This window comes from Typopeltis vanoorti, chromosome 1 (genome assembly GCF_054136105.1).
Source record: "Typopeltis vanoorti isolate ZY-2024b chromosome 1, IOZ_Tvanoo_1.0, whole genome shotgun sequence".
NCBI classification, from domain to species: Eukaryota; Metazoa; Arthropoda; class Arachnida; order Uropygi; family Thelyphonidae; genus Typopeltis; species Typopeltis vanoorti.
This window is the reverse complement of record NC_143549.1, coordinates 49,815,362-49,842,085: the sequence shown is the minus strand read 5'-3', so window position 1 is coordinate 49,842,085 and position 26,724 is coordinate 49,815,362. Positions and strand designations below refer to the sequence as shown.

Genomic DNA, 26,724 nt, shown 5'->3' with positions numbered 1-26,724 from the left:
TGCCTAGTTTCTTGAGAGACACGTTCAGGCTGTTTCAGTAACCTAAACATTATAGAGATTTTTAAATGTTTTACTGTTTCAAATCATCGCTACTGGAATCTTTTATATAGGCGCCTAGGTTAAACTCAGTATTTTCCAGTTTCTTTTTGAAACATACCCATTGCTTACTTTGAAATTGCCTCTCATTCAAGAGTTTATCTTTGTGTTTAGTATTATAGCTTGTCCTTTCTTTTCCTAATCACTATTGCATGTGAAATAGAAAATAAAATGGAATTGAAACAATTATTGAATCGTCATCATCTAATGCCTTTTAACCCTAAGGAAATAGTAGAAATCATAAGTAGCTGATCCTTAGCCATCACTACTAGCTGAGTTTATGGCTAATAATGATTCTTAGATCCATCAGGACAGACAGTTGCTGCATCACATGATCCTTAAACTTCTATTGTTATCTGAAAGAGTATGAGCTCAACTGTTGATATTTTTGAGTTGTTAGGTTAAAAAAAAAAAACTGAGTTTCCAAGAGAAGATACTTCCTAACTTGCTTATGTCAGACATTGACTAACCTGGATATCAGCCAAAAATGAAAGACTAGGTCTAAAAGAATTTTCTCTAGTCAGACTAGGATCAAACTTGTAAGACTTTTTTTTCTGACAGTTAGCATTAATGTGCAGTAATAAATTTTAATAGTGATAAATTTCAATGCCAATAAAACCCAGTCCCATAAAAAAGAACCATTTTTTCCCAATATCCTTTTTAATGATACCCAAATCTCCAGACGGTTTGAGATCTCACTCCACAAACATATCTCAAACATTGTTTCCTCAGCCTCAAAAAAACTAGGATTTCTTTTTCGCTCAAGACATTACTTCACTGTAATACTGTAATAATGATATCATTATTACAGTATTCTCGATACAAAAAAAATAATAAAGGAAAAAACTCGCGTACAAAGATTATTGAATAGTATAATTTTCACCTGCGTGTCACAGGCATCTTCAGTACATTAAGCTCAAATTAAACAATAACTGACAATTCCAAAAAGTGCCACCTAAGCAGCTGGTGTAAGATAACTAAAAAGGTCAATAACTTTCCTAAAAATAAAAAAAATATTTAAAAAAAAAAAAAATAAAATAAAATAAAAAAATCAAAAAAAAAAAATTACAATACAATAAAAAGTTAGGAAAGATTAGCTGATTTGTAAAGTACTATTTCCCATAAAGGGGATAGACGTAAGCCGTCGGATCTGTTTAAGTTAGGAGAATGAAGTAGAGTTTCACATGTTTCTTTATAAAGACGTTCCATGAGAAACTGACTTTTGTGAAGAACTCTTGTCTTTCTCCAATGAACTCTGTGTCTAGTGAAGATGGCATTTTCTGCAAGTCCAGACTTTTCAGGTTTAAAGTATTCAATATAAGATTGGTGTTCTTCTAGCTGAATAGAGGCAGATCTTCCCGTTTGTCCGAAATAAGATCCACAAGAGCACAGAATCTGGTAGACACCTGGATGATTAAGATGTGGAAGCTTGTCCTTAGGAGAAGTGAGAAAGGTGGAGATTTTTCTAAACGGTCGAAAGCCAACAAAAATATTCAGTAGTTTTAAAGCTTTTGCTATACGTTCACTGATGCCTTGTACATAAGGGATAGTAATGCACTTTATTTCTTCTGTGTTTGAAGAGGAAGACATATTAAAACTACTCAAAGTTCTCTTAATGAAGCAATTCTTATAACCATTAGATAGAAAGGAAGAAGTTATATATTGTAGTTCTTTCTGTAAAAGATCGTCTGAAGAACAAAAGGAGTGGGCCCGATGAACCAGTGTTTTAATAGTTCCTGCCTTTTGACTGGGATGGTGATGAGATTCTGCATGGATATAATAGCCTGTATGAGTCTTCTTTCTATAAACTGAGAAATGTAGGTTACCATCTGGTTGGCGAAGAATTAGATCTAAAAAGGCTAACTGCTTATTTGATTCTACTTCTAGGGTAAACTTGATCCTAGGATGAAATGCATTTAACTTAGTGAGAAATTGTTGAAGTTCATTCCAAGAGCCATTCCATACAGCAAAAATGTCATCAACATATCTGAACCAATGAGTAGGTCTGGGAGAAATATTGTCAAAGATACGTTGTTCAAAATGTTCCATAAAGAAATTGGAGATAGCAGGAGAAAGAGGATTACAGTATTCTGTAATAATGATATCATTCCACATTGCCAAAATTTTTCTTTTGAAACTCATTAAAAAAATCTCATTCAAATGAGATTTTTTTGACTGTGATTTTCTGAAGACAATGTTTTTTTGTTTTGTTTTGTTTTGTTTTTGTTTTTTTTTGTTCAAAAAATAAAATTTGATACTATTTGTTAATTCAAGTATGTACTTAGAAATAAAGCATCTAAACTATTTATATACCTTAGAATAGATGTTAAAAAGAACGGGCAGTTTTTCAAATACACCAAAGTTTAGTTCACTTTTTGCATATTTATGTAATTAATTAGATCTGCTTTTGTTTCCATTAATCAGAGAGAAAGATCCAATTCTGGTTTTCAACTTATTTTATTCAAGTTTGTAAGATATATTGTGTAGATATTGAAAATTTTTATTATTATTAAACTGTTTAAAGTATTCATATTTGGGCATGAAGTGTTAAAATATAAGACTTATTATTGTTTATGTGACCATAGGTGTTTATGTCTAGCTTTCTCAAGGCTTGAATGGTAAACACAAAAAAATGATAAATGCACAAAGTATAAAGAATACAAAACCGTTAGTAACTATAAGGTAGCTAAGTTGATACATTCGCATGAAAATGTTAGCATGTATTGCGAATCTTTAGTTTGTGTCCTGAACATGCATTGCATGAGCACGCATTATATGATTGTTGGCATACTGTAGTTCTTCCGTCAAACTGAGTGAATTGATTAAATTTTTCCAAGTCTCATTCAATATGGCACCTTGATTTCTGTTTAGGTTGATGCCTGTTCGTAAGACTACTGTTGCTTTTTTGAATAATCGGTGTCTGAAATCATCGTCTATGTAAGGTATAGAACTATTCTCCCAGTCTATAGAATGGTTAGAAGTTGAAAAGTGATGCGCTAAACTGGATGTGATCATCCTATTATGATTGACATCTTCATCATGTTCTTTCTGTCTGATTTCGAGGCTTCTCGAAGTTTGTCCAATGTAAGAGAGGCCACACGTACATGGAATGTTATACACACCTGGATATTTGTAAAATGGAACACTATCCTTAGGAGATCTTAATACCTGTCTAATGCCAGTAGTTGGTTTAAATACAACTCTGATGTTATGAGCTTTTAACAATCTCACTATATTGGTGGAAACCAAACCCATAAAGAGGATGATGTCCTACGAACAGGCAGCAACCTAAACAGAAATCAAGGTGCCATATTGAATGAGACTTGGAAAATTTTAATCAATTCACTCAGTTTGACAGAACTACAGTACGCTAACAATCATATAATGCATGTTCAGGACATGGACTAAAGATTTGCAATACATGTTGACATTGTCACGAAAACGTATCAACTTAGCTACCTTATAGTTACTAACAGTTTTGTATTCTTTATACTTTGTGCATTTATCATTTTTTTGTGTTTACCATTCAAGCCTTGAGAAAGCTAGACAGTTGCTAGCAAAACTGGTAGGCGTTATTATATGAACATATATAGTAATTAAAAAACCTATGGTCACATAAACAATAAGTCTTATTATTAAACTGTGTTAATTATTTTTGCTTTTGGGTAGGTTTCTAAAAAATACATTTTTCATTTCAAATTTTTTGTTGAATATTTAAGTGTTTATTATTATTAGAATAATTTACAGTTTTATTTATTTTAGTATATTTACTTGAAAAAAAAAAAGAATGATCATAATAATAGCAGTATAAAACAATGATTTACATTATGTTTTAAATTGGAAGAAAGAAAAAAAATCCCCATTTCTCACTAGTCATTTGTGTAATTTACTTTCTGGGATAATTTTTGGTCCCAGTTATTCACAGTCACCAGACACTCCCTGTAGTCGAAACATTGCACAAAGTTACAGAGGCAACCAGAATAGTAATGATTTCAATTTCCAGTTACTTTGTATGATCTGGTTGAACAGTAAATCAGTAATTTAGTACACATATTTTTTAGATTCATTTTTTAAGAAAAGGCTTTCTTGCAAAGTAGTCAGCATCAGATTCTATTATTGTAGTCAGAATTGTAAGAATTTGTTTTCCAATTTTGATTGATTTACATCCTTTTAAGTAAAGATGGCTTAGTAATTTTCTTTCTTCATTGAACATTGTCTTTGTAGATTATAAAAAATCCAGTTACTGACCATCTTCCAGTTGGCTGTAGGAAACTGGCAACTTCTTTCCATTCAAAGAAAGTAGTTCATCCCAGGGAATTAGTAGTGCCTTCATCAGAAGATCCTATTGTCATTGTTGTTGGTGCCATGGCACATGGATCAGTAAGTAAAATTTGGATCAATAAGTTAAGATCTACAATATTTGATTATGTGGGGTGGGCGTATCATTAAGGGTGAGGGGGAGATTACATTCTGGTTCACCCTACATACTATGATGCAACCTACCTGGTTTTTTTATTGCTTATCCTTTTTGTTATGATTTACGGTTACTCGTTTCTCCAAACTGCCTCATAGTTTAGGGAACATCTCATCCGCAAATTTTCTGGCCTCTTTCAAACCTAATTAATATTCTGATAAGAGAGTTAATCCTATCTACATGGTGTATTATAGTGATGCTTGTATGTATTCTTCTGGCCAGTTTGTGTGTTTTGTAGGTTAAAGAACCCTAGTTTCCAGAAGCAAAAATCATGTCACCTCTATATGAGACCATCTGATTTACCTTTAATTGATAAGTACTGATAAAGAATCTTCATATCCTAGACAGGATTGGAACCAAGTCTTTTCAGCCAAAGGGCATCATTGAAACCAAACTGGGTTAATTATGAAACTTTGATGTGGTCAAGTATTTCATCACCTGGTGTGATGAAATACTTGACCACATCATGGAACTTGAAAAAGTTCCATGATGTAGTCTCTAGAGCAAAGTTTCTCTGGACTATGTAAAAATAAATAAAAAATTACAAAAATATGTATATTAAATTGATAAAAATGGGGCAAAAAAAATCCTTACCCTACTCATGGCATACAAATGTACTGTAGGTTCACAATAACTTTTCATGGGTGGGAACCACATTGTGTGTGACCAAGTTTTGCTAATTGTTTATATCTCATTCTGTTTAAGCGACTATACTATGTTAGATTTTTTTACGCAATCTTAAATATTAATAATGGCCAATTTTTTCATAATATTTTTGTTTTTAATATGGTTTTGTTATTGATGTTATCTATGGTGTCCAGAATTTGGATCATCTATTCTATTTCTAACCCAACTCTCAGAACAATTGGTTGAACACTGTCTTGTATACTGTATAACTTTGTGTTTTTGCTGATTTTCTTGTTGTTCCATATAAATTTATTCAGCTTGCTCCCCCACCCCACCATACCATCTTTGTTTATACAAAGTTTCTAATTGGTCATAAATTAAAAATTTCAAGAAATATTTATGTTTAATTCTTTATCCAAGTGTATGCAAATGATCGTGAAGTTTCTTCATGACTAGATGCTTGCATATAGAAGCTAATGGCATCACATTAATTGCCTTAGTATTCCATAATGCAAAGCACATCCATTTGGATGTTGTTGTGTTTTTAACTTTTTATTTTATTATATGTTTCCAAATTTTATTTACCGTTTTCACTAAAAATTATACATGTAAATTGTAATTGTAGCTGAAGTATTTTACTTGTTTTATATATTCACCATTGAGAATGCATTTGATGTTTTCCAGATTCCTGCTTATATTCATAGTTTTTGCCTTTTTATTGCTTATTTTCATACCAAACTTATTACCAAACATATTACCAAGCTCCAACTTAACATTACTAGAAGAATGAGCCCAACGTCAGAAGAAGGTGAAGACAGGAACCATCAATATAAGGAGTATTAATGGAGAGGAAATCTAACTTGCAGAAGAATTGCAAAAGTAGCATGTGGACATAATTGGCATTACTGAAACAAAGAAGATAAAAACAAGTGAGATCTTACTAAATAATAAGTGTAGGATGTTATTTTTCAGGCAATAATGATGAAGGAAAGGAAGGAACAGTAGTAGCATTCAACACCAAACAGAAGATAAACTTCTTGATTGGAAGGCAATTTCAAGTAGAGTTATCTGGGCAAACTTCAAAGTAGGCATGGACAATGAAACTTATTTGTACCTATGGCCCACAGATGGTTCTTCCCGGGAAGAAGTGGAAGAATTTTTTTGAGTCATTTAAACAGGCAGCTGACATAATGTGAAAAGTGGTCCTTGTTGGAGATCTGAACAGCAGAGTAGGAAATGAATCCCACCAGCCATATAGGAATATTTTTGGAAACTTTGGAGAAAAGGGCAAGGATAATAATAATAATAATGGTAAGTATTTACTGGACTTCTTTGCAGGACACAGACTAGTGACTAACACCATGTTTCAACATAAAGATATGCACAAGTTCACATGGAGAAAAGACACAAGAAATATGAAAAGCCTCATTGATTATGTCATTGTTGATAGTGATATCTTCATGCTCATTCAGGATGCAAGAGTACAGAGGAGGATGTGACAATTACTTAGTACTAAGCAGGATAAAAGTGGATATTACATTGAAAAGAACAGTTGTAAGAAAGTTTTAAAAGAATTAAAGTTGAGCAGCTTTTACAGGTAAATTGTAGACTTGACTATACAAACATTATCGAGGAAAAAACGAAACAAATTGAAAACAAGAGCCTTACTGTCAAACTCTGAAGAAGACATTGATTAATTATACATCTTGAAGACAATTTCACCATATACATCTAGGGAGGTATATGGTGAAATTGTCTTCAAGGATAGAAAAATAAGAAAACCATGATGAACACAAGAAGTTAAAGAAACATACCAAACGTTCCTAGCAAATAAGGGCAGATGCTCTAAAAGAATAAAATGTAAGAAAGCTAAGCTGTGTGTGTGTAAAAGTAGCTAAATGATAAAGGTGACAAGATAAGAATATCTTGGATGTCTGGAGTAATTACTTTGAAAGACTGTTAAATGAAACAAGTGGTGACAGAACCATACTAGAAAATTTTCAAGAGGAATGCAAAAAAGAGTACATATCAATGCTTGAGGAGAAAAGCCATCAGGAACTTGAATTGTGGAAAAGCAGCTGGAGTAGATGATATTCAACCAGAAATGCTTAAGTATGGAGGTATAAAAGTTTTGCAGTTCTACACTGCACAATTCAGAGGACCTGGTCAGAAGGCCAAATTCCAGATGGTTGGAGTGGAGCTCTCATTGTATCGTCTATTTAAAAAAAAAAGGGGGGAGAATAAAGCTGAATGTGACAGAGGAATTTCTCTACTAAATGTTCTTGGTAAGATTGTGGAAGAGAAACTTGGAAAAGAAGAAGCTGGGTTCAGGCCAAATAGAGGTTGTCAAGATCAGATTTTCACTTTAAGACAAATAGTTGAGAGAGCAAGAGAGAGAGAGATCATGGTAATAAGACAAAGGTTTGTACTTAACGTTTTGTAGGTCTGGAAAAGGCATACAACAAGGTGCCCAGAGAAAAGCTTTTCAAAATGCTACAATTATATGCAGTGAATGGAACACTGTACAAAGCACTGCATAGTCTATATTTAAGTTGCCACTCAGCAGTTAGAATTGAAGGAAATACAGGAAGATGGTTTGATGTAAAGTCAAGGGTAGGACAAGGATGCACATTATCCCCACTGTTATTCATCATCTATATGGATCACATTATGAAAGAAAGTGGCATCGAGCCTGATATTAGAATTGGAGATGTCAGACTTAGCTTTTTGCTTTATGAACTAACGTACTCATAAATGCATCTTGTGCATTTCCAGGATTCACTAACTAAATTGAATAAAACAGCTGTAACAAATTTGGCATGAAAATCGGTAATAAAAAGACCAAAACTATGAAAATAGGCATGAGCATAGAAAACTTCAGCTGCATTCTGAATGGATATCCTATATATCATTGTCCTACATAACTCTCATTTTATGTTCAGTTAAGTGAATAGGCTGTATATAATGTTCTATTTACACCATATAGTTATAGTTTGGGGCAGCTTTTCTTTTGTCATATGCCTTTTCTATATTCTTGCCAAAGTCCACCCATGACTTTTGTTTAGCTAGTTTTACACAGTATTTAGCATTCTTGCATTTGTCTCTGTATTCTCTAAGAGAACAAGCTGACTTATTTGACAGGAACTTTTGATATGCTTTCTTCTTTTCCCAAACTGGGTCTTTTCTCACAATTTTTTTTTTGTCTAGCCTGGTTAAAAGATCGGAATAATATTCCCCAGTAATTGTTTTATCCTTTTCAAGATAATTAATAAACAAAATGCCTTTAGCATCCCAAAATGTCACTGATGTCATGACCTTTCCTGCTGATGGAACTGACTTTGTCTTCTTTGGCACTGATCAGCTGACTTATGCCCACTGTTTTAATTGCTGTTTGGATTCTGGTGTGTAATGGTAAATCCAAGTCTCACCCATAGTAATAAATTGAAGCAGAAAATCAGTTTTATTCTTATTAAAATGCTCCAAGCACTGTTCAGAGATTCATGCAAAACATATCTTACACGTTCTTTTGAAATGCCTATAGTCTCAGCAATTTCACGCACTTTGATTTACCAGTCATCCAATATCATATTGTGCACTTGATCAATGATTTCTAATGTTGTTACACTTTTTGGACGTCCTTCTCGTGGATCATCTTCAAGGCTCGTATGGCCACGTTTAAACTTGGCAGCCGATTTCTTAATTGTCGAAAACGAAAGAGAAGAGTGCCCATAAACTTTTATGTATTTTGAATGAATTTCTTTTGGTGTTAAACCTTCTTTTACAGAGAATTTTATAACTGCACGATACTGAATTTGATCCATTTCAAGGGTACAGACACTGCTTTTGCTTCAGACAGCCATATAAAACAAACTACGTGATAGAATGACTTGCAATTTCACATGGATGCTTATCACAGATGTACCAACATAGAAAAAAAAATCTCTTGCCGATAGTGTTGCCATCTATGTTCGAGGCCAAGAACTTGTCAGACCACCCTCATAGACCGTATTGGTCGGTTCCGGTCTCATTATCCATCCAATATCCTTTTTTGAGGTCTACCTGGCCTTCTCTTTCCAATTAATAATAATGTGGGTGTTTTGTGTGAAAAACTGAACTCTTTTAGTATAAATATCCTCAACATGAAATGTATAAAACAGAATCACATATGGAAATAACAGAGAAATTGAAGGACACTTTTTTAATAGCACTTGTTCATAATAACAGTTATTGCACACACGTTCACAAGAATAAGGAATAATAATTTATATTCTTCTTCTTAATTTTTACCTTGCGGTGTCAAGGGTTTTCTATTCATTTAACTGCAACTGTACACAAGGATAAGGTGGTTAGCCCTATGCCTCCTGGTGTATCCTATCTCTGTAGAAGAGTTGAGTTCTAAAGGTCGGTTTGCCTGCTTGCAGGATGAAAAAACTATGCTGTCTATGCCCAAGACTGGCTAACTTGTCTATATCTGAGACAGATCCTAAGCTCCTCAAATCAGCGACGGGTACTGAACCCAGGACACTCCTTTCCCAGGCATATGGTTGTGAAGTGCATAGCCATTCGGCGTTTACCGTGCCAACATATATGTCATCTTTCTCAGGACTGTCATATCTGTGGTCTCCAGTCTTTGATCAAGAGTTTTATTTCTAACCCAACACTCAGATCCATAAGTTAAAATTGATTTTAACACTGTCTTGTATACAAACAGCTACTTTATTGTTTTGACTAATCTCTCTCTCTTATTCCATATAAATTTATTCACTTGACTTCTTACCAATCCAGCTTTGCTACTTCATGATAAAAGTTTAATGGAGTGAAACAGCACTAAGAAACAATTAAAAGGGGTATTTAATGCTTCCAGTATTTCATCTGTTACTTACAGAGACATTGTTAGTGAGTACAAAATGAGACTTGTACCACACACACCCACACACACACACACACACACACACACAAAGGCAGTACAAAACTAACAGAAACACATGGAAAAAAGACATCATCATCAATCATCATCAAATTCCTGCCATGTACCCTCAAGGGGTGTACAGGATATGACAGTACTACATGAAAAAATTATATCATTACTATCTTCCTATCTACAATTTTCCTCCAAATCAGTCTGTTACTTGTCAAGACTCCAACATTATCAGATCTTATATTTCTATTGTCTAAGGCACTTTGTACCGTATCACACCTATATCTTGGTCTTCCTCTGGGTCGTTTTCCTGCCAACCTGGCATAGAACACTTGTTTCGCTAATCTTTCCTCTCCCATTCTATTTAAGTGACCATACCACCTGAGATTAGCTCTGCTAACGCATTCCTGGATGCTGACAATGTCAAGTTCTTTCCTAATATCCTCATTTTTAATATGATATTGCCATTGATGCCATCTGTTCACGCCTCTAATCTTTCTCAGGACTCTCATATCTGCGGTCTTTAGTCTTTGGTCAAGTGTTTTACTTCTGACACAGCTCTCAGATCCATAAGTTAAAACTGGTTTGAACACTGTGTTGTATACAGCTAATTTAGTGTTCCGACTAATTTCTCTCTTATTCCATATGAATTTATTCAATTGACTTCCCACCATACCAGCTTTGCTGATTCTGTTATCTATTTCTATATTTAATTTACCATCTTCAGTAAAAATCATGCCTAAGTAGCTGAAATGTTTTACTTGTTCCACAGGTTCTCCATGGAAAAAAGACTAGAGTCCTAATTAGTTAGACACTCTCTATAGACAGATTCGGTGGATTCTCTATAGATTCAGTGGCAAACTCTGAAGAAAACATTGATTGATTCTGCCAGAGAGGCATGTGGTGAGGTTGTCTGCAAGGATAAAAAAAATCAGAACTCCCTGGTGGACACAGGAAGTTAAAGAGGCAGTGAAGGAAAAGAAGAAAGCATATCAAAAGTTCCTGTCAAATAAGTCAGCTTGTGCTCTTAGAGAATACAGAGACAAATGCAAGAATGCTAAATACTGTGTAAAACTAGCTAAACAAAAGTCATGGGTGGACTTTGGCAAGAATATAGAAAATAAATATGAAGAAGGTGGCAAAATATTCTGAAGGTTGTTGAAGAAGCTTAGGAATGGAGGAAAGAGTGCTGTAAAAAGAGTTAGAGATGATAAAGGTGACATGAAAACAGGAGAAAAAGATATCCTTGAAGTATGGAGTAATTTGAAAAACTGCTAAATAAAACAAGCAGTGACGACAGCACAGTGGTAAAAAACACTGACCAGGCATGCAGGCAGGAATACATATCCATACTTGAAGTAGAAAAAGCCATCAAGGGCTTGAAATGTGGAAAGGCAACAGAGTAGATGATATTCGACCAGAAATGCTGAAGTATGGTGTTATGAAAGTCTTACAGTGGCTGCACTGCACTGCATAGTTCAGAAAGCCTCGACAGAGGGACGAATTCCCGATGAGTGGAGTAGAGCTCTCATAGTTACCCATATATAAAAAGGAACATAAAACTGAATGTGAGAATTACAGAGGTATTTCCCTACTGAGTGTTCCTGGCAAGATTTATGCAAGTATACTTGAAAAACGGTTGAGAAGAATTGTGGAAGAAAAGCTTAGTGAAGAACAAGCTGGATTCAGGCCAAACAGAGGCTGTCAGGATCAGATCTTTACTTTATGAGAAATAGTCAAGAAAGCATGGAATATAACAAAGGTCTGTATTTAAGTTTTGTCAATTTGGAAAAGGCATATGATAAGGTGCCAAGAAAGAAGCTATTCAATACGCTGCAGTTATATGGTGTCAATGGGGCATTATATTAAGCAATACTTAGTCTTTATTTGAGTTGTAAGTCAGCAGCTAGAATTGAAGGAAGTACAGGAAGATGGTTTAATGTTAAATCTGGTGTGAGACAAGGATGTACATTATCCTCCCTGTTATTCATTATCTATATGGATCACATTATGAAGGAAAGTGGTATTAAACATGATATCAAAATTGGAGATGTTAATGTCAGCTCTTTGCTTTATGTGGATGATGTTATACTTCTAAATAAATCCGTTACAAGTCTGCAGGATTCTCTGACTAAATTGAATAGCTGTTGTAATAGATATGGTATGAAGAACAGTAATAAAAAGACAAAGACAATGAAAATAGGCAGAATCATTGAAAATGTCAACTGTGTTGTGAATGGAGAACCTGTGGAACAAGTTAAACATTTCAGCTACTTAGGCACGATTTTTAGTGAAGATAGTAAATTAAATAAAGAAATAGACAACAGAATCAGCAAAGCTGGTATGGTGGGAAGTCAATTGAATAAATTCATATGGAATAAGAGAGAAATTAGTCGGAACACTAAATTAGCTGTATACAAGACAGTGTTCAAACCAGTTTTGACTTATGGATCTGAGAGCTGGGTCAGAAGTAAAACACTTGACCAAAGACTAGATACCGCAGATATCAGAGTCCTGAGAAAGATTAGAGGCATGAACAGATGGCATCAATGGCGATATTAAGAAAGAACTTGACATTGTCAGCATCCAGGAATGTGTTAGCAGAGCTAATCTCAGGTGGTATGGTCACTTAAACAGAATAGGCGAGGAAAGATTAGCAAAACAAGTTTTCTCTGCCAGGTTGGCAGCAAAACGACCCAGAGGAAGACCAAGGTATAGGTGGATTGATACGGTACAAAGTGCCTTAGACGATAGAAATATAAGATTCGATAATGTTGGAGTCTTGACAAGTAACAGAGTGATTTGGAGGAAAATTGTAGATAGGCAGTTAGTAATGATGTAATTTTTTTCATGTAGTACTATCATATCCTGTACACCCCCTTGAGGGTACATGACTGGAATTTGATGATGATGATGATGATGCTCTCTATAGACACCAGCTGGTGGCCTAGGATATTAACTGGGATCTCGAAGTATTAATATTAGAGTTTTCCATATTTGGGGAAGTTTTATACAACTATATTTATTTAAATTATGTTGATATTTAAAAATCAGCCTAATTTAAATAAATCAAGAATACTTACATAAATCTTACCTGCAGCCTCCATAGAGAAATTCCTGTAATTCTCACATTCAGCTTTATTCCTTTTTTTATAGATGAGTACTATAAGCACTCTACTCCAATCATCTGGAATTCGACCCCTCTGATCAGGCCTTATGAATTATGCAGTATAGCCATTGTAAAACTTTTTATACCATTATATTTTAGCATTACTGGTCAAATGTCATCTACTCCAGCTACCTCTCCACATTTCAGGTGTTTGTAATAGATTTTTTTTTCTACTTCAAGTATAGATATATATTTCAGATAACATTCCTGTTGAGTATTTTCTATCACCATGCTTTCACTGCTTGTTTCAATAATATACTCAAACTGTTTCCAAGTAATTATTCAATACATCAAGAATATGATGATATTCTTGATGTGTGATGTAATTTTTTTGTATATTCTAATTCACTTATCTTATTATTATTATTCATTAATAACTTACCAACTTCTGCACTTTCCTGCCTCTTATTCTCCTCATTTTTCCTATCCTGAGTTTTTGTAAAGAAATGTTTCTTACTTTCTCTAACATCCTGTTTGATTGTCTAATAATATCTTGTAATCTGGAAATTTTGTACTTCAGATTTTTCTTTATCCTTTGCTTTTGATGCTATGTCTGTTGTTCTGCTAGATTTTTGGCACCATTTTTTTAAAACTATCTTAATTTAACAATATGTTTATAAATAGAGAATTAGTAAATGCACTAAATACAATAAAACTTGAGAAAACAATAATATACTCAAAAGTACACTAATTATTCTAAAAAATACACAATAAATGGGAATGGAAATTTATTTTGTCTAGGAAGGTACATGTACAATTTATTAGAAAGAAAAATATTTATTTAATTACTATTTTTGTACATCTTGTCATGTATGTCTTCAAATTAAATGTGAATAGAACGAAGGTTTTAGCAGGTAAATTTCTAAATTAATAACATAACTGTTATGGGGTGCTTAAGGATCAAACTATATAACTGAGAGGAGACCTCCACATAGCCTATAAAGGAATCCGAAGAACTGACCAGGGCTTCTGACCTAATATCCAATCCTCACTTCTCGTGGTGCACCCTGTTGGGTATCTACCTGGATACTGAACGAACGAGGATGGGATGGAAATTTGGGATTTAGCCGACCAAATTGTATTCTTATAGGTTTAAACCAAAATACAAAACGATGGTACAACATGACAGAATTTCATGCCGGCTGGAGCGCTGCCCAGTTAAACAAGGCTCCCATTGTTTTTGCCAGGGAACCAGGGCGAACAGCGAAAAGTCAGCTACTGAAACAAATCTGAAAGCACATCCCAACTAAACATCACCAGAGTTAAAGATCGGTACTATCAACATAAGAAGCCTGAATGGCAAAGATATGGAGCTAGCTGAGGAATTAGATAAGTACCAGATCGACATAATAGGGGTGACTGAAACAAAAAAGACAAAAACTGGTGAGATGTTTCTGAGCAATAAATACAAAATGTTATATTCAGGCAATGACAATCAAGGAAAAGAAGGAGTAGCCATAGTATTCAACACGAAATACGAGGCTCTTGAATGGCAGTCAGTCTCAAGTAGAGTGATGTGGGCAAATATGAGAATGGGGAACTGGACAATGAGACTTATTTGTGCCTATGGTCCCACAGAAGGTTCTACTAAGGTAGAAGTGGAGGAATTTTTTGAGGCATTAGATAAAGTTACTGACACAATGAAAAAGGAAAAGTTAATCCTTGGGGATCTAAATAGCAGAATAGGAAATGATTGTGAGACATACAAAAATATTTTGGGAAAATTTGGAGAAAAGAGCAAAGCTAATAATAACGGCAAATACCTGTTGGATTTCTGCTCAGGACATAGACTGGTTATTACTAACATCATGTTCCAACATAAAAATGTGCACAAATTCACATGGAGAGAAGAGGCAAGGAATAAGAAAAGTCTCATTGACTATGTTATTGTTGATAGTGATGTTTTCTCCCTGGTGCAGGACACCAGAGTATACAGGAGGATTTGAAATTGGAAGCGATCACTATTTAGTCTTGAGCAGGATAAAATTGAATTTCATATTGAAAAGAATGATATGTAAGAAAGTTTTAAAGCGAATAAAATTTGAGTAGATGTGAACTGTATACTAAAATACACAAAGTTTATTGAAGAAAAAATGAAAGCGTTTGAGAACAAGAACCGAACCTTGGAGATTCAGTGGCAAACCTTGAAGAAAACCCTCATTGATTCTGCCAGATAGGCATGTGGTGAGGTTGTCTGCAAGGATAGAAAAATCAGAACTCCATGCTGGACACAGGAAGTTTTTGCCCTCATTGAAGGAAAAGAAGAAAGCATATCAAAAGTTCCTGGTAAATAAGTCGGCTTGTGCTCTTAGAGAATACAGAGACAAATGTAAGAAAGCTAAATACTGTGTAAAACTAGCTAAACAAAAGTCATGGGAGGAGTTTTGGCAAGAACATAGGAAAATAAATATCAAGAGGGTGGTAAGATATTCTGGAGGTTGTTGAAGAAGCTTAAAAATGGAGGAAAGAGTGCTGTAAAGGAAGTTAGAGATGATAAAGGTGACATGAAAACGGAAGAACAAGATATCCTTGAAGTATGGGGTAATTACGTCGAGAAATTGCAAAATGAAACAAGTAGTGATAGCACAGTGGTAAAAAACACTCAACAGGCATACAGTCAGGAATACACATCCATACTTGAAGTAGAAAAAAGCCATCAAACGCTTGAAATGTGGAAAGACAACAGAGTAGATGATATTCGACCAGAAATGCTGAAGTATGGTGTTATAAAAGTCTTACAGTGGCTGCCCTGCACTGCATAGTTCAGAAAGCCTGGACATTGGAACAAATTTCCGATGATTGGAGTAGAACTCTCATAGTACCCATATATGAAAAGGGGATCTGGGTCAGAATTGAAACACTTTATCAAAGACTGGAGACCGCAGCTATGAGAGTCCTGAGAAAGATCAGAGGCGCGAACATATGGTATTAATGGCAATATCATATTAAAAACAAGGATATTAGGAAAGAACTTGACATTGTCAGCATCCAAGAATGCATTAGCAGAGCTAATCTCAGGTGGTATGGTCACTTAAATAGAATGGGAGAGAAAAGATTAGCAAAACAAGTGTTCTCTGCCAGTTTGGCAGAAAAACGACCCAGAGGAAGACCAAGATATAGGTGGATTGATATGGTACAAAGTGACTTAGATGATAGAAATATAAGATCTGATAATGTTTCAGTCTTGACAAGTAACAGATCGATTTGGAGGAAAATTGTAGATAGAAAGTTAGTAATAATGTAAATTTTTCATATAGTACTATCATATCCTTTAGATCTCTTGAGGGTACATTGCAGGAATTTGATAATGATGAATAACTGCTGTACATTGATTATACATAAATCAGATGTTGAATATAGTATTGATATGTCATATGCATTGCTCATTGTTGCAAGGTGGTTTTAAATGATACCTTGGTTTTTACTGCATCGGATTGTGCATCATACCATTTCGCTAGCCTCTTTATTGCCAAAATATTTTATGCTTTTCTTCAGTGACGTGAAATGACAATCATGGCTTATATGCTTGTTTCTTTTCTAAATCATTGATATGTTCTTTGAGGCAGATTTCTCAATTGACTTTTCTGTCCTACATAACAGATATGGCAGTTGCAGAAGGGAGGGGGAATCTGTCTTACAGGAGTTTCAAATAATGTCCTCAACATACCCTTGATCTAGAATATGTTTCAGTCTACAGTTTACTACTGAAAGCTGCTTACTTTGATTATTTTTAAAACTTTTTGTACATATTTTTCTTTTCAGTATGATATTAATTTTTATCTTTCTCAAAACTAAATGCTGATGCTCCTGTTTCAGATCCTATGTATGCTGTTGTGCATATTTTTGTTTTGAAATATTGTATTAGTAATGATTAGTCCATGTCCTAAACAAAAATCAAACAGATACATACCATTATTATTAGCTTTTCTCTTTTATTCAAAGTTTCCAAACATTTTTATGATGTTGGTATTCATTTCTAACTGTACTGTTAAGATCTCTACAAGCACTACCTTCTCTTTATGTTAACTGCTTTCACTGGATCAAAAATTTCTTCCACTTCCTTTAGCCCAACCTTCTGTGGAAACACAATACCATATATACAAATAAGTCTCATTATCCACCTTCCTATTTTGATGCTTGCCTACATCATTCTGCTTGAAATTGTCTGCAATTCAAGATTATCTTTGTGGTAGGATTCAAGTATTGTTGTCTGAATGTAACATCTTATAGTTGTTATTTAGAGGGATCCTATCTGTTTTTGTCTTTGTATTGGTAATACCAATTATGTCAAGTGGTACTTATCTAATTCTTTTGTCAGTCTGACTTCCAACATTAAAACCTATAGAAATTCCTATGCAGAGGATATGTGTCCAGAGAACAAGAGAAATTGCATTCACTAAAATTTTGAAATTAATCAGTTGAATAGCTATCAGATGTGAACTGTAGTTTGAAATATGCAAATATTATTTTGGGAAAAGCAAACAAGTAGTACTCATCTAATTCTTCTGCCAGAATTTTGAACCTATGCAGAAACCTAGTTTTCAGACTTAGTTCCTGATGACTAAGCCAGCATGTGCTCTCAGAGAAATAAGAGAACTTTATGGGCAGCCTTGGTCTGAAAATTAGCCCAAAACAAAAGTTATGGAAAGAATTTGGAAATGATACAGAAAGTATATATTCATCATCATCATCAAATTCCTGCCATGTACCCTCAAGGGGTGTACAGGATATGACAGTACTACATGAAAAAATTACATCATTACTAACTTCCTATCTACAATTTTCCTCCAAATCAGTCTGTTACTTGTCAAGACTCCAACATTATCAGATCTTATATTTCTATCGTCTAAGGCACTTTGTACCGTATCAATCCACCTATATCTTGGTCTTCCTCTGGGTCGTTTTCCTGCCAACCTGGCAGAGAACACTTGTTTTGCTAATCTTTCCTCTCCCATTCTATTTAAGTGACCATACCATCTGAGATTAGCTCTGCTAACGCATTCCTGGATGCTGACAATGTCAAGTTCTTTCCTAATATCCTCATTTTTAATATGATATTGCCATTGATGCCATCTGTTCACGCCTCTAATCTTTCTCAGGACTCTCATATCTGCGGTCTCTAGTCTTTGGTCAAGTGTTTTACTTCTGACCCAGCTCTCAGATCCATAAGTTAAAATTGGTTTGAACACAGTCTTGTATACAGCTAATTTAGTGTTCCAACTAATTTCTTTCTTATTCCATATGAATTTATTCAATTGACTTCCCACGATACCAGCTTTGCTGATTCTGTTGTCTATTTCTATATTTAATTTACCATCATCATTAAAAATCGTGCCTAAGTAGCTGAAATGTTTTACTTGTTCCACAGGTTCACCATTCACAACACAGTTGACATTTTCAATGATTCTGCCTATTTTCATTGTCTTTGTCTTTTTATTGCTGACCTTCATACCATATCTATTACAACAGCTATTCAATTTAGTCAGAGAATCTTGCAGACTTGTAGCGGATTTATTTAGAAGTATAACATCATCCGCATAAAGCAAAGAGCTGACATTAACATCTCCAATTTTGATATCAGGTTTAATACCACATTCCTTCATAATGTGATCCATATAGATAATGAATAACAGAGGGAATAATGTACATCCTTGTCTCACACCAGATTTAACATTGAACCATCTTCCTGTACTTCCTTCAATTCTAACTGCTGACTCACAACTCAAATAAAGACTAAGTATTGCTTGATATAATGCCCCATTGACACCATATAACTGCAGCGTATTGAATAGCTTCTCTCTTGGCACCTTGTCATATGCCTTTTCCAAATCGACAAAACTTAAATACAGATCTTTGTTATATTCCCATGCTTTCTCGACTATTTGTCGTAAAGTGAAGATCTGATCCTGACAGCCTCTATTTGGCCTGAATCCAGCTTGTTCTTCACCAAGCTTTTCTTCCACAATTCTTCTCAACCGTTTCTCAAGTATACTTGCATAGATCTTGCCAGGAACACTCAGTAGGGAAATACCTCTGTAATTCTCACATTCAGTTTTATTTCCCTTTTTATATATGGGTACTATGAGAGCTCTACTCCAATCATCGGGAATTCGTCCCTCTGTCCAGGCTTTCTGAACTATGCAGTGCAGCCACTGTAAGACTCTTATACCACCATACTTCAGCATTTCTGGTCGAATATCATCTACTCCTGCTGCCTTTCCACATTTCAAGCCTTTGATGGCTTTTTCTACTTCAAGTATGGATATGTATTCCTGACTGCATTCCTGGTCAGTGTTTTTTATCACTGTGCTGTCATCACTGCTTGTTTCATTTAGCAGTTTTTCAAAGTAATTACTCCATACTTCAAGGATATCTTTTTCTCCTGTTTTCATGTCACCTTTATCATCTCTAATTCCTTTTACAGCACTCTTTCCTCCATTCCTAAGCTTCTTCAACAACCTCCAGAATATTTTGCCACCTTCTTGATATTTATTTTCTATATTCTTGCCAAAGTCCTCCCATGACTTTTGTTTAGCTAGTTTTACACACTGTTTAGCTTTCTTACATTTGTCTCTGTATTCTGTAAGAGTAAAAGCTGACTTATTTGCCAGGAACTTTTGATATGCTTTCTTCTTTTCCTTCACTGCCTCTTTAACTTCCTGTGTCCACCATGGAGCTCTGATTTTTTTATCCTTGCAGACAACCTCCCCACATGCCTCTTTGGCTGAATTAATCAGGGTTTTCTTCAAGGCAAGCCACTGAATCTCCAAGGTTTGGTTCCTGTTCTCAAACTCTTTCATTTTTTCTTCAATAAGCTTTGTGTATTTTAGTCTACAGTTCACATCTGAAAGTTCCTCAACTTTTATTCACTTTAAAACTTTCTTACATGTTATTCTTTTCAATATGAAATTCAGTTTTATCCTACTCAAGACTAAATAGTGATCACTTCCAATTTCAAATCCTCTGTACACTCTGGTGTCCTGCACCAGGGAGAAAACATCACTATCAACAATAACATAGTCAATGAGACTTTTCTTATTCCTTGCCTCTTCTCTCCATGTGAATTTGTGCACATTTTTATGTTGGAACATGGTGTTAGTAATAACCAGTCCATGTCCTGAGCAGAAATCCAACAGATATTTGCCATTATTATTAGCTTTGCTCTTTTCTCCAAATTTTCCCAAAATATTTTTGTATGTCTCACAATCATTTCCTACTCTACTATTTAGATCCCCAACAAGGACCAACTTTTCCTTTTTCATTGTGTCAGTTGCTTTTTCTAAAGCCTCAAAAAATTCCTCCACTTCTACCTTAGTAGAACCTTCTGTGGGACCATAGGCACAAATAAGTCTCATTGTCCAGTTCCCCATTCTCATATTTGCCCACATTACTCTACTTGAGACTGACTGCCATTCAAGAAGATTAGCCTCGTATTTTGTGTTGAATACTATGGCTACTCCTTCTTTTCCTTGATTGTCATTGCCTGAATATAACATTTTGTATTTATTGCTCAGAAAGATCTCACTGGTTTTGGTCTTTTTTGTTTCAGTCACCCCTATTATGTCGATCTGGTACTTATCTAATTCCTCAGCTAGCTCCATTTCTTTGCCATTCAGGCTTCTTACGTTGATAGTACCGATCTTTAACTCTGGTGATGTTGAGTTGGGGTTTGTTTTCAGATTTGTTCCAGTAGCTGACTTTTCGCTGTTCGTCCTGGTTCCCTGGCGAAAACAACGGGGGCCTTGTTTAACCGGGCGACGCCCCAGCCGGCATGAAATTTTGTCATGTTGTACCATCATTTTTTATTTTGGTTTAACCAATAAGAATACAATTTGGTCGGCTAAATCCCAAATTGCCAGCCCCTCCTCGTTCGTTCAGTATCAAAGTAGATACCCAACAGGGTGCACCACGAGAAGGTGAGGATTGGACATTAGGTCAGAAGCCCTGGTCGGTTCTCCACATTCCTTTAAAGGCTATGTGGAGGTCTCCTCTCAGTTATACAGCTTTGACCCTTAAGCACCCCCTGTATATATATATTCTGTAAGTATATATATAAGTATATATAAGTATAAGTAAGTATATATTCTGAAGGCACTAAAATATTCTTGTGGTTGCTAAGAAGTGGACAATCACAAAAACAATCAGATTATAAAAAATGATGTAAAACAAAAGATAAGGATATTGTGGATATCTGGGAAAGAAGTGATATATGATAAAACTGGGTAGAAAATACCTTAGAAGAATGCAGCCAGGAGTACCTTTCCATGTTTCTGATAGGAAAAGCTATCAGGAATGTGAGCTGATGATATATGATAATTTTACAGTACTGCTCGTTATTTTGAAGTTCAAATCCCAGATCATTGGAGTAGAGCTCTCGAAAAAAATGCTTCCATTTTGTTTCCCCGATGCATATTCGCAAGAAGAGAATATAAGACTTTGCAATTAAACTTGCATCATTACCAACATCTTATCAACAGATTTTGTCAAATTATTTTGTTTATCTGTCCTCGGTATTACTGATCTTACATTTCAGTTTCCTGAGGTGCTGCTGACAGCATCAACATACCCAGATGTTAATATAATTCAGTTTGAACATCTTGAGCAAAAATGTATGTGGGTTTACAATAACTATTATTACTGAAACCTAAGTTCCATATATACAAATAAAATAAGTATAATTGAAAGAATATAAATTTAAAAAAAAAAAATCATTTCTATTTAGGCACAAATTTTTATTGAAGAAGGCAAATTAGGCAGCAGAATAAGCAAAACTGGTATGGTGGAGAATGGAGCCAGCTGAATAAATGTATATGAAATAAGAGAGAAATTCAACAGTGTACAAACCAGTCTGAATCTATGGATCTGAGAGTTGAGTTAGACGATAAATAATTGATTAAAAACTAGAGTCCAGAGGTGATATTAATGAACAGAATGACATCATCAGGTGATATTAATGACATCAGTGGCAGAATCATAATGAAAACAAAAATGTTAGGAAGGAACTTCACATTGCTAGTATTTAGGAATGTGTGAGCAGAGATAATCTCAAGTGATATGGTCACTTAAAATGAGAGAGGAAAGGATACCAAACAAAAATAGGTATTTGATGCCAGGATAGCTGAAAGAAAGATCCCAAAAAAGATCACGGTTTAGGTGGATTGATGCCATTAAAGTGCTTGAGATGACCAAAGTATAAGATCCGGCAGTATTGGATTCCTGAGAGATAATGGACTAATTTGGAGGAAGATTGTTGGATAAGAGGTGAGTGGTAAACCTTTCATATACCTTAAGGGTACATATTCATTTTGATGGTAATGAATATTATTGATTATATCAGAGCTTAGTGGAAATGAAGCTGTTCCAGGAGTTGGCAACCTGTAAGGCTAATAATTTCATATGACAATACAACGGCCGTGAGTCCCCATTTTACAGGGAGGTACGGCACCGTCTTAATCCTCCCAAATTTTATCTGCGCTCAGAACCGGCATAGCTGACAAATCAGGCCTATGGCTGGGTCAGTGTTCCTGGCTGTAATCCGTGTGTATTCACAGGTCCGGTTTGCCTGCTTACAGGATGAAAAACCCCAGATAAACTGGCAGAAAAAAACCTGCTGTTTGCACCCAAGACTGGCTAACTTGGCTATGGCTGAGGAAGATCCTTAAGCTCCTCACATAGTCGACGAGAATCGAACCTAGGACACTCCTTCACCAGGCATATGGTTGCAATGCCACTAGGCTAACTGCAGGGACATAAAATCTGCTAAATGCCTTTCATTAACTTATAGGGAGTAGTTGAGGTTGTTTTAGTCCTATCTAACATTTTGAGACTGAGAGGGCAGTTCAGTCTCCGCTGAACTGCCATCTTCACCAATCATATGGTGAAGATGGCATCTCATGCTTGCTAAACCAAAAACATTATATTTGGTGCCTGAAATAGTGTGGGTTCCATGGTCCATTTTCTTGAGTTCACAAGAAAATCCAAAGTTTCTAAGAGAGAGAGAGAAACTTGTCTGTTCCAGAAATTGACTAATTTGTGAACTGGTCAAAGAATGGCTTGGGTATTTCTTCAATTGTCCTAGTTCTGTGGATGCATATGCCACTTCCATTGAACTACCCGAAGAAAGACCCCATGACATGAAAACCTGTTCTTGCTATTTCTTGTTTCTTCAGTTTCTAGATTATTTTAAATCTTATACTGTTTTTGGTTACATCATAAGTGCTATACTAAAACAATAATAAAGTAGTTTTTTTTTAAGGAATTCAGTTTGAAGAAGCATATTCAGCTTAATATTACTGGCTATTTTGAGTAATTTGTCATCAGCTTCCAAAAAAAAAAAAGGAAAGAGAATGCCAATTATGAAGTTGCCATGAAATTTATGTGGTGAATAGATATTAGATGGAATTTAATTGGTTTGAAAGTAAGGGAAAGTATTTAATTTCTATGCATCAATGAATAAGTCAGATCTCCTTGCGTTTATTGCATATTGGTCATGTCACGTTACTAGAGTTTCTGGGCATCATAATTTTCTCATGAAATAAAAATAAAAAATTATTTGCTTCTGAAATTCTGTAATATAATCTTTTCAGTTTTTGGATATATTTAATTTGGGTAGTGGTATTTCTCTGATAGGATTTTTTATTTTTCTTGCATTATTTTGTTTGTTTGTTTTTTCTGTCTTTCTTTTATTTTAGTTTTTTTCTTTATTTTATTTGTTGTTATTATTTATTTATTTATTTTATTATTATTATTATTTTTATTTTTTTGGCTTATCATACAGTTCGAATGCACTTATGAAATTGAACAGGTTACTGTTATATCCTATTCACCTCTTAATTTTCAAGAAAATTAGAGTAAATTATATTGCTCTAGTGATAAGAACCAACCAACAGTAAACAAATAGCATTATTTAATCTTGCCCGCATGGTATTATATAAAATTTAAATAAAATTAATTATTTTCAATTACTGTCAAACCAATCAAATTCCTCTGAACATCTAGTCAGCTCATAAGCTTCATGACAGTCTCATAAAGAGCTTTCTTTATCTGTAATCTTGCAATGAATTACTCAGTATTCAGCAAGCTGTCATTAATAAAACTGCTAGCGCTTCCCTACATATATTCTTGACTCTTCATATTCTACATTCTTTAAATCTTGTTGTGGTGTCCAGTGATATTTACACAAAGTCTACTTCTCCAATAAATATCCATCTGCAGTCAACTTTGTTTACATCAAATCATTTATTTTAAGAAAATAAATGTGAACTTTATTCACATAACCACCATATGTGAATATGGTGGTTATGTTCATATTCACTGGCAGAAAAAGCCAGTGAATATGAACTGGCTTTTATTACACTGTGCTTGACTGATAGGCAAATGGAAAACACAAGTTACCATGTGTTTGCATTACCATTATGACTGCTATTAAGTGGCAGATGTGCACCTTGTCTTTTTTCATAAACTGTTGTATAGTGGGAGTGGAATAGGGTTTAATACAACATATCATATGAGTTGTAAGTCTATCAAGTGGAGTTATTCAAGTAAACTTATTTCTGAGAATGGATGTACATTTCACAGTGTTATTAGAATGCAAGCAGTGTCTTTTTTTTCTTTGAATTCTACTACACAAATGTTTAACTAAGTTCATGCTTGATAGTTGCTGTCTTAAGAGGAATGTATGAATATAGTCTTGGTAATCAACTAAAAATCTTTATGGGGTTGACCAGTTGATTGTGATCGACATTATGGGTACTACTTGCTATACTGTTTAACAATCTAAAAATGTGGGCTTTCGGAAATATCAATGTTATCAACCCACTTAAAAATATCATTTTTTTTCTTTCAGTCTTTTAGGTATTGTGCACTGCTTAGTGCACATGATTTTTTTTTCTTCTTTTAGATATATGTTTATCTGGATTTTGTTGTACTTCATATGTATATCAATATTATTTGTATTGATTTTGATATTCTGTTACTTCAGCTAGATAGCATAGATTTTTTAAAAATTTATACATATTGTCTATGGTTGTTTATATTTTTAATAGGTTGATGTTGACTATACTGAAGAAACAGTATCCATTAGTGAATATCCTCTCTCTGCAGCACTGACGTGTACAAAGCTTTGTTCTGCATTTGAAGATGCATGGAATGTACTTTGATACATCATTTGTATTTTGGTTGTAAATAAAATATTTATGCTTCACATTTAGCACTGCTGATTGACGTTTCAAACTCAACATTTACCCAATTAAAAGGTTTCTTGATGCATACAGATCTCTGTATATAATGGAATGCCCAAAACATATTAAGCATAGACATTTGACATGATTTTTCATAGAATTCTGTTACAAAAACTGCAGGATATAGTTTGGTAAGAGTGTCTGATGGAAAGATATCAGAAGAAATTAATTCATTAGTAGAGTCTAGGAAAAGGAATGTAACTAGTGGTCTGCCTCTCGGCTCTCTACGTCTTAACTTCTATTCAATTTGTATATTAATAATATAGGAAATATTCAGTTATTTGGTGATGATGCAAAATTGGGTAGAGTAATAGTTAATGAAGAACATATAGAAATCATGCTAGATGATAAACTCGCAAAGTTTATTTTTCACTTGGTTAGACTATAATAAATTTACTTTAATCCTTTATCCAAGTGTGAGCAAACAAAGTTTGCGTCTGAAAATATCTTCAGGACTGAATATGGTGTACTACCTTACTGGGGTAAGGTAGGTATTGTACTACCTTGCCCTGGTAAGGTAGTACAACACCGGCAACTCGTAGCAAAGGTGGTGCAAGCTAACAACACTCCTATCCCAGTATCTCCCATAATGCAAAACATATCTCCTTGGGGATATGTATAATGTTATGCATTAAGGGATTGGCTACTACTCAGACTAGTTTCGACCTCTATTGAGGTCTCTTCAGTGGGAGGCAGTCCCAGAGGTGGAGATACCATGCAATAGCAAGGTCATCTCTACCTATAGGAGTTGCCAAAAGGTGTGCCACCTTTTTGATTAAATTACTCTGGATTTAGAGAAAGTTTATTTTTCATTTGGTTAGACTATAATAAATTTACTTTAATCCTTTATCCAATTGTGAGCAAACAAAGTTTGCGGCTGAAAATATCTTCAGGACTAAGTATGGTGTTGTACTACCTTACTGGGGTAACTCTAACCAAGTGAAAAATAAACTTTCAACATCTTTCTCTAAATCCAGAGTAATTTAATAAAAAAAGGTGGCACACCTTTTGGCAACTCCTATAGGTAGAGATGACCTTGCTATTGCTTCTGCGTGGTATATCCACCTCTTGGCCTGGCTCCCACTGAAGAGACCTCAATAAAGGTCAAAACTAGTCTGGGTAGTGGCCAATCCCTTAATGCATAACATTATACATATCCACAAGGAGTTATGTTTTGCATTATGGGAGATACTGCAATAGG

The 26,724-nt window shown here is 34.7% G+C and overlaps 1 protein-coding gene across 1 annotated transcript in view; it reads left to right on the top strand.

Moving 5' to 3' along the window:
- Positions 1-25,492, top strand: part of LOC150109959 (ribosomal RNA small subunit methyltransferase NEP1) — a 76,591-nt gene extending 51,099 nt beyond the window's left edge. The window contains exons 5-6 of the mRNA XM_090416068.1: positions 4,321-4,476; positions 25,329-25,492. Coding sequence (XP_090272194.1) covers positions 4,321-4,476; positions 25,329-25,442 — 270 coding nt within the window. The 3' untranslated portion in view covers positions 25,443-25,492. The remainder of the gene's footprint in view (positions 1-4,320; positions 4,477-25,328) is intronic.
- The last annotated feature ends 1,232 nt before the right edge of the window (positions 25,493-26,724 follow it).